We start from the raw sequence: 9,772 nt of genomic DNA on the forward strand, positions 1-9,772 counted from the left end.
GTTTCTGCTATTTTTGTGGCAAGAAATGAATTCGCAGAACTAACTTCTTTCCTCTCGCGTTTGCATCTGGCGTGCTGCTGGGGAAATAGGAAAAGGTAAGTAAATAGCTGAGGCAAGCATTTGGTTGAGGCCAGAGCCGGGCACACAATAGATGCGCAACACACCTTTGTTGAAGGAATACACTACTGGCTTTTGTCTTAACTGGGGTAGAGCTCTTTGTACATTGCCAGGTACTTTCCAGACATTATCATTTGCACAGCCCCAAGATTTCCTGCAGCAGAAAGAGCCTGGGACGAGGCCAGGGGGTGGCTTGGTCAGCACTGGCCAGACCTGGACGACAGCTTTATAGAGGAAATGTCTTGGAGAGGCTGCTGGAATGATTCCTCCTTACTTCACTAGGGCTAGGTGACTGACTGGAGAATTTCAAACACGGTTTTGATGGCAGAGCTTGCTTCTTGGAGGCAGGCTTTGTAGCTTTGTAGCTTTTGTACAAACCAAATTGTATGCAAAATACGTTTTGTGATGCAAAGTGGGAGCTAGCTGGGCTTCCCGCTGTGGTTTCCAGTCATTTTCTTGTCGCTTTCTGCCATCTGCTGGCTATAGTGCAAATTACCCTAGATTTACTTCTGATTAGACCTGTTAGGTCGGTTTTATTCCCGGACCTTCGTTGTCTGAAATGTAAAGTAATTTCCCAGATAGGTCGTGCTGAACTGCACAGGGATCCAAAACTTATTTCTCTCAAAATCACAGTTCTGAGGGGGACTGAATTAGCTGAGAAGTCACTTTTTATTATTTTTGTTTCTTTGTCTGAGAGGCAGTATTTGAATTCTGACCCCCTGAGTTTAAGTCTTGACTCTATGATTTATTATAGTAGCTAGCAGCTCATACTTGAAAAATGTTATCTATTACTCGTTTGAAATCTGCCTAAGAGTTAAGCATTACTTTAAAACATAGAGCATTCCATAAATTAGTTATTATTTATAACCTCTACCCAGTGTTTTTTATTAATATTTTTTCCCAACTGCTTTTATTTTAATTCTAGATGTTCAGCTCACAAGCAGCAGCTTCTATTCTGGAATCTTTCTTTCTTTGTTTCTTTTTTTTTTTTTTTTCAAAAAAGGATTTATTTATTGAGAGAGAGAGAAAGAGAGAGAGAACGTGTGGGAGGGGCAAGGGGAGAGGGAGAGAGAGAATCTTAAGCAGATTCCCTGCTGAGCATGGAGCCCAACACGAGGGTGGATTTCACAACCCTGAGATGACAACCGGAGCCAAAACCAACAGTTGGATGCTCAAGTGATCCACCCAAGTGCCCCTCTGGAACCTTTCTTAATACCTCCTTCTGGAATATTCCACCTATCCTAAGGGCTCCCCTAGGACAGTATCTGGGCCTTTCTTGGATTAATGACTTTCAACTTGGAAAATATATATAGGCCTGTGTGGCTTTGTACATTGATTGGGTCCCTGAGGAAAGCTGCCAGTCTATTACTGTGTCTGCTACAGTCTTTCTCACAATGATGTTATTTAACAACTACTTAATGCCCATGGAAAGGATGAATGAATAATCTCATCTGATTCCCCCAGGAATCCTGAGTCAGGTAGAGCAACTATGAATTGTGCCCATTCTGTAGATGAGGAACTTAGAGACTTGCCCCCACTGAAAAGGAATGGTAGGGTTGGGACAAGGAGAGCCAAGGATTTGGAATGCCAAGAATGTGCATGAGAAGAATAAAGGAACAGCAAAGGGTCACCCTCAGCCCATATGCAATGGAGCTTTATGCTGAAGGCTAATTTTGGCGGGACTGGGAAGCAAGGGAGGCATCTGAAGCTAGTCTTCTGGCTTCTATGCTCCATCCAAGTCAGTGAAGTGTATTCTCATAGCTGATGCCAAGTTCCTCATTTCTGCTGTCCTGTCATGGATCCTCAGTCTCACATGCGATCACATGACCAATAATTTGGGTCTAGATGTCAAAATATTTATTCTCCAAATTCCCTTGCAGTTGTCAAGAGGCCGAAGAGCCCCACCATGAGAGCCCTATTACTTTTCATGCAGTCCAAAGATTCTAGCTCCACTGAGAGCCAGAGGTCCACGTGGGTGTCTCCATTCTAGTGTTCTCCATTACTCCTTTATATTTAACTCCTGCAGGACAAATGAGCTTCCCTAATGACTTTTTTCTCCTTTAAAACAGTTTTTAATTTAATCTTCTAATTTTTAACTTCCAGTATAGTTAACATACAATGTTATATTAGTTTCAGGTGTGCAACATAGCGATTCAACACTTCCACACACCGCCCACTGCTCATCACCATAAGTTTCCTCCTCATCGCCTTCGCCTATTTCACCCATCAACCGATCCACGTCTCCTCTGGTAACCATCAGCTTGCTCTCTAGAGTTAAGAGTCTGATTTTTGGGTTGTCTCTTTTTTCTTTGTTTTGTTTCTTAAATTCCACACATGGGTGAAATCGTATGGTATTTGTTTTTCTCTGACTGACTTATTTCACTTAGCTCTTTTTTTAAAGATTTTTTTATTTATTTGACAGAGATCACAAGTGGGCCGAGAGGCAGGCAGAGAGAGAGGGGGAAGTAGGCTCCCTGCTGAGCAGAGAGCCTGATGCGGGGCTCAATCCCAGGACCCCGAGATCATGACCTGAGCCGAAGGCAGAAGCTTTAACCCACTGAGCCCCCCAGGGCCCCAGCTCTAATGACTTTTAATATGAATTCGACAAATTCCTAATGAGTACCTACTGTGGGCCACACATGGTGCTGGGAGCACAAGGAATATATGGTCCCTGCCTCCTTGCTTACAACTAAGTGGAAAGCCAAGTGCACACATAAACCAGTAATATCAGTTTGTTTGGAGGGTTTGATTGAAACTGGGTTTGTTTTTAAAATGCATTTCTTGGAAGTCCCTGGAAAACTCAACTTAAATACTTCTTTAGGTAAATCTCTTGGTGATTTCAGACATGAATGGGCTGATTGGTCTTGAAATATATCCCTCTTTCTGGTCTTTCTTGTTTTTATGTTCATTTGTACATTCTTTCATATAAAGTAACCAAGTACCAAGGAAATGTAACCCTTTCCCACACTCCTAGTTACTAGCTGGTCATCACCCCAAAGAGAAGGCCCAGGGTGAGAACAAAAATGTTCCATCTTTGTAGTCTAAGTTCAAAGAAGCACCCTTCCCTTGAGCCAGACACCCTACCTCAGGCTTGCAGAGAGGTGGGACTGGACAGGCAGAAGAGGGAGTGGATTCTAGTGGAATGCCCTAACCCGAGAAGTGGAGGCGCCACATGGCAATGTTAGGATTTGGAAAGACTCTGTGGTTCCTTTGGAAGTTGGGGCTGCTGTTTCCCCCAAGGATGGCCTGTTTCCCCCAAGGATGACATAGGACACGGAGGCTACATGGGACACTGTCAGCCCAGTCAGCAGACACTGATGTAGTGCTGGCCCTGGGATGAGGAGTAGATGGGACAGAGAAAGTGGAGGGTTTCCTTCTGTGTCTAGCCCTCTCGCATAAACAGACTCTGACCTCCAGTGCACCCAGTCCTCCCTACAGATTTTCTATTGCCTACCCAAGCAAATGAGATCACACAGAGAACCAGACCAGACCAAGAGTGTGACATCTCTTCTCTTCCCTTCATCAACAAAAGTTCCATGATTTTCGCAAGGTTAGCGAGGGGACAGAGCCATGAATGAAGAGTAAGCAAGATAATAATGCCCAAATTTCCTGGATCACGATGAATTTTAAGACCTGAGTAATATAAGTAGCCTAGTCTTTGCAGAGCAAGGTTGACAAATAAAAGTGATTCTTATTTGGCTTTGATCTGATGGTGACTTTGTGGTTCATGCTCACTACCAATGTTGTATTTTATGCCATCTTAAGGATACAAAGATGATAAAGGTGGCATGGGTCAGAGTTGAAAGTGCACTGGCTTTGGAGGTAAACGGAAGGTATTTGTATCTCCCACTACTAGCTTGAAGCTTTTCTTCACCTGTCTGCATTTGTTTCCTCATCTGAAAAATGGAAATAATATATTCATTTCAGAATTATTATAAGGATAACGTAGTAAAGCCTGGAGCATAAGCCAGTATTATTACCATGAAGAATATATTACCTTGTCCTCAGTGAACTTGTAGTCTGGTTTGAAGTACTAAGACTATCATAATACTGTAATCTGTAACAAATGATGCTTTTGATAGTCAGAAGAGAGTTTGAAGTAGGGAGAGAAGCATCCCACCGAATTCCATTACATCTGCTCAGTTTTATTCAACATAAGTTTATTCAGCATCTATGATACATCAACCTGTTATTATAGAAGTTCAATTTCCAGGTTCTGGAATCAGAAAGACCTGGGTTGAACCCCATTGTTGCCACTTACTAGAGGTGTGACTTTGCGCAGTTACATAACAAACACTCTGAGTTTCTTACTGAATTTCTTTGTTTATAGAAGAAGGTGTTTAATAGTACCTGCCCCATAGGTTGCTGTAAGGAATAGATTCACACACATAAAGGATACAGTGAAGTCCCTGGCACATTTTAAATGCTGAATAAATTGTATTTCCTGTTATCATCATCATCATCATCAGTCCCTATGCTTAGGGTTAGGGATTCAAAAAAATGAATAAGATATATTTTCAGAGTTCCATAGCTCCTAGGACCATCTCTGATCTTTGAAGTCTTTTGTAGGTGACCAGGCAGAATAGAACCTAGTTTTCTAGGGGAAAGGGGGAAATTTTTTTTGCTTGGGAAATTAGTAATACTTTGACCTAGAGGAGGACATTTACTTTCACCTACTACACTCACTTTGGGAATGTGTTTCCCTACAGCTCCCCATGAAATTCGGATAAAGGTCTATTGGATTTTACAAGACCAAAACTCACTTTTCTCAGTCTCTATAATTATGCAGATGGACAGATTTAGTGATTGAGAGTCCTATGTTGGCTATATCTTATATATATTTATGCACAGCAGTGGTATGTTCCAGCATATTCTAAAGTGCATAAAACCAAACATGACTGAGTTGCTGTTAGAGCGCATAGTAACTACCTAATTAGGGAAGTAGCATTTTTAGCACGAACGTCGGGAAGTGTGCTTCAGTAAGAAGGAATTCCTAGTATCTGAACTCAGAATAAGGGCTTTCACTCCTGGTTTATGAGGAAGAAAAAAAACAAAACAAAACAAACCATGAGTGCTTATTAAGCTCCCTTAATCTACGAATTTTGAACGGTGACATGTGTCTCTGCTCAGAGACAAGGGCTAGACCAGTTGACTTTAAAGTCTCGTTGGCATTACGGTGTTTAGCTCATTTGGGGAAGGATGAAAAGCCCCAGAACTGTGAGATGGGAACTCCCATTATTACGGGCCACCCGGCGTTCTGTCAAGAATGTTTTCAAGGCTGTCCCCTAACTATCTGTAACGAGTCAGGCTCCGCTAAGGAGAAGGACGTCTGTGTGTTTTTGAGATAGAAAACTGCTGTCTCCTCATTTCTGTAGAAAACGCTCTTCTCTCGGCTCCCCTTCTTGGGCCTTCTGGTATCTCCGCAGAGAGGGGCGCTCCCTGGTAAATAAAGATAAGCCGCACTTATTAGCAGAGATTGGCGAGGGAAGAGGCTGTTGAAAAATGGATAAGGAGGTAATTGTGTTCTTCTGGCTCTACAGCGGGGACTCGCTTTCCTGTCAGGGCCTGGCAGCCCGCGAGCAGCGCGGAACCAGGACGCTCGCCGCCCCGGCGCGACCCGGGGGTCACGTGGCCGACGCTGCACTCCGTCGCGCGAACCCTCGGGCCTTTGAAGTTGCCCGAGTCGTCCTGACGGCAGATCCCTCCGTGGAGGACTGATGCTCTGCCAGCAGAGTAGAACGCCGTCGTTCCCCAGGCTGCCCTTCGGGATAAAAGCCACAGTCGCGCCGCGCAGCCCCAGGGCCGGGCTCCCGTCTGAGCGCGCCGCCATTGTTCCCGCCGCCCCTCGGTGAGCTCCGCGCAGTCGGCAGTCGGCGGGGTCCGGGCCGCGTCGGGGCTCGGGGACGGGCCTCTCTCGCCGGGGTGGGGTAGACAGACGGCGGCCTAGGGGAAGGAGGCCGGGTCCACGCGATCTCAGCAATCTGGTTCAGCACCCAGTTCGCTCGGCTTTCCAGATGTTTCCGCAGGCGCCGCGGTTTGCCGAGGGGAGGACCGAACCGTCTCCGGAGGAAAAGTTGCGCTTTCCGTCGGGTCCTTCCGGAGAAGGCGGCCTGGTCTCCCGTCGCGTTTGCTTCTCGGTGGGAAGAACTGACGGGAGCCCAGAGACGACGCCGGCGTCCCAGTCGGCCTCGGGTCGACCTCCTGCTCCCTCCAGCGTCCGCCTCGTGGGCACGGGAAGGAGACGTGAGAGGCCCGCGCTGCCCGGACTGGGTCTGTCTTTGTCCGCGCGGGGGCTCGGCTTATCCCAATTGTGTGTCTCTGCGGGATTCCCAGGAAATAAAAGCCAGGGACAAAGCACTAGGAAGATGACCGGGTCCTCTTGAGCCTGGCCTCCTGGCCATCTGTGAGGGGACCCCCGGGCGAGGGAAGGCCAGCCTGGAAGGGACTTTGGCTGAGAGACACGGATACCCTTTGCAGCCTGATATTTTCTTCTCAGGCTCGTGTGTGCCGGCGAGTGTTCCCTCAGACGGTGCGACAAAGCAGAACACAAAAGCTGGCTCCTTGTACTTGGGGATTAGTTGTCAGCCCTCCCCCCCCCCCCCGCCCCCTTCCACCCCCCCACCCCCCCGCCCCCTTCCACCCCCCCACCCCCCCGCCCCCTTCCACCCCCCCAACCCCCCGCCCCCCTCCACCCCACGTCTTTTGCTTAAGGCATTTCAAGTATCATCTGGTTATTTGGTTATTTCTGAGGAATAAAGAAAAGCTGTGAACGGGACGTTGTGGCAACATCCACGTTCAGCTGTGATTTTAATGGCTCGGAAGTGTGGAAACTCGGTTTTTCAGTTTCCGAACTCTGTCTCTTCCTGGCGCGGTCTCTCCGGGCTTCCTTTGAACGGAGAGACCCCGCGCACTTCTGGAATAAATCTGCAGCTCGAGAATACACTCAGTCAGAGGTGGATTTACCACGAATGAATGAAGCTTAAGCTTTGGGGCCTCTCATTTTGAAGGCCGCTTTCAAGGTCCTGAGAAGGAGCCTAGCAGTGTGTTCACATGGTCACGTATTTTTGTTAAATCTGCGAAAATAAGATCTTCTACAAATACAGGTTTTCTTAAAGAAAGCTACACTGAGGTTGTAAGTTTCAGTTCTTGGGCAATGTCTGGCAGCAGAGTGAGTAATTTCTTATAAGCTGCCCATCTCTAAATAGTGGCGTATAAATTAGGTTAACGTAGATTATTTTAGAGAGGGATTTTTTGGCAGTCACCATTGTCCACTCAGTATGCAAAACACCATTTGTTATACTCGGATTTGTCTTAAGGAAAGCAGCTGCAGAAGATAGAAGATTTTCTGGAGGGTTTCACAACGCTAACTAATGAGGAAGAAAATAATACCTCGTAATTCATGACAGGAAGGGGCTGCCTCCTTGTTATTTGTTGGGACATTAGCTATTGACAAAAGGACTGCATGGTGCATCCTCCGGACCTTTTCTTCAGGACTGGGAGAAACAAGAGGAATGTTTGAAACGACGTAGGGGCCTTCGTATTTCCTTTGCTCCTTTCATCTCGCATTTGTTTGGTGTGGCAAGTGTTGGGCCTGCAGGCTTCTTATGGTTGGCTGTGGTGAGAGGTTCCGGAGGAGCAGGGAGCCCAGGATTTTTAGGGCAGTCTCCCCTCAGGAGAGGGTCCAGGGGTATCATTGAGGCTCTGTGTTGCTTGAACTCCAGCTCTGGTCCTCCTAACCATATCATGAGGAAGCTTCCCGAAGCAGCGGGAGACACCAGACACGTGAACTTCATGTACCCCCAGATTTAGTTAACCAGGTGTCCATCCTAAGTGTGTTAATTTACCCCCCTCTCTTTTTTCCTTGCTACTCTCTGTATGTTTCAAATTAAATTGATAAACCACATGACTGGAACATTTTAACTTGCTTTGTGAATCTTTTTGTTCTTTGACCTCTGAGGTGGTTTGCCTGATAGTACACTTGCAGGTTATCATTGCATCAAAGTCATTTCCCATTTGACAGTATTAAAAAGGGTTACTTCATTCTGGTATTAATAATACCCACATTTAAGAGGCTTAACAATCATTTTTATTTTAACACCGGTGGAACATGGCTGTTCCTTGTCAGGCAGTTTTTCTGGGTAGCTCTTCTCAAAGCTCTGACTCAGGGACATGGGAACCTTCCATCTTGTGGCCACACCTCCTTGAAGTCCTTGGAAATTCTCTCTGTTAAACGGGCAGATGGAGAGAGTGGAAGATGGTGTGAGGATTTTATGAACCAGAACTAGAAATGGCACACAGTACTCCCATCACATTCTTTTGGTCAAAACCGAGTCACATGGCTATGCCCAAGTGCAAGGGAGGCTGGGAAGTGTAGTCCAGCCATATGACCTGGAGGCAAGAGAAAAAGAATAGTAGGGATCATCCAACCAGTCTGCTGGAAGGTGACTACAAACTAATATTAGCTCTGAACCTTCACCCCTCAAAATTAATTTTTGTGAGATTCTTCTTGATCTGGTTGAAAGTGGAGGCTGCTTAAGCCAAATAAAACTGGCACAAATAAACAATGCTTATTTTAGAGAAATGAGAAAATACAGATTCAGATGACTACCTGATATATACCCTAATCCATGGTGAACTCTATTGGTACAATTCTGCTGAATGGTAAGGAGTGTGTGGCTTGATCTTTTAAAATTATATTGAATGGTAGAACAAAGCAGAGAACTAGCCACAATAATAGAATTTTAGAACTAGAGAAAGCTTAGAAATTATTTAATCCAAAACTTTAATAGATACTGGCACTGAAAGCAGAGGAAAGATATGCTCTGAGGTTGATACTCTTCCCATTCCATGGGGAAGCCTAATGACTTACCAATGTCACATGGCTACTGAGAGAAGAGAGCCTGGGACCCAGTGCTTCAAATTGTGAGTCAATGCGCTCTTCACATATATTTAATTAACACCCCCTACCCTGTGTATACATGTATGCATTCATGCTCCTCTTCAGAGTTATTCATGTGAGTTTAATTTACAGTCCACTGAAATGGAAGGAAGACATGATTAATGTTCTTTATTCTCAAAATGTGGGGCTAGCAGGTCTGTGGCATTACATCTGTAATAACGTCATTTGCACAGCCTGGGTGCTGTTTTGCAAATAGCCCCCAAAGTATTTTGTGTGATGGTCACCAATTTCGAAGAGAAATGAGATATTCTTTTCACTGGTCTGGAAAAGAGCAAGTTGCAGTGGCTGACTTCAGAATGCCCCATTGTTCCAAGCCTAACAGGTGCAGGTTTCGACACCAAAGGTCGGATCCCATTACCACTCGAGTTGCATGGATCACTGACCTTGAAAGGGGTCTGCACACACATCAGTGTGGGACCCGTCCTTTAGGAACCACGGCCACTAATCTGAATGGCTATTTAGAGCTGTGAATGGCATTTAACAGGCGTCCCTCCATTCTTCCAGGCTCATTGAAGAATCCCAGTCCTTCTCCTCCTGCTCATTAGAACTGACACTTCCCAGGCCAGAGGGATGACCAGGATGAATCAGAGAAGTGAGATCTTCATCCTGAAGGACAGGGTACAGTTCAGGGCCAGCTGGGGATGAAAGAAGTCACCATTGGCAATGGGGGCTTGGAGCTTATGATTGTGTCTCCAG

The 9,772-nt window shown here is 45.8% G+C and overlaps 1 protein-coding gene across 1 annotated transcript; it reads left to right on the forward strand.

Annotated features, from left to right (window-relative positions):
• Positions 1-5,790: 5,790 nt before the first annotated feature.
• LOC123927619 lies at positions 5,791-7,100 on the forward strand. Its single transcript, XM_045982299.1, has 4 exons — positions 5,791-5,965; positions 6,132-6,387; positions 6,614-6,719; positions 6,868-7,100. Exons 1-4 carry the CDS (start codon positions 5,835-5,837, stop codon positions 7,098-7,100), a joined length of 726 nt encoding a protein of 241 aa, XP_045838255.1. The 5' UTR covers positions 5,791-5,834.
• The last annotated feature ends 2,672 nt before the right edge of the window (positions 7,101-9,772 follow it).

This window comes from Meles meles, chromosome 17, assembly GCF_922984935.1.
Source record: "Meles meles chromosome 17, mMelMel3.1 paternal haplotype, whole genome shotgun sequence".
Lineage (NCBI taxonomy): Eukaryota > Metazoa > Chordata > Mammalia > Carnivora > Mustelidae > Meles > Meles meles.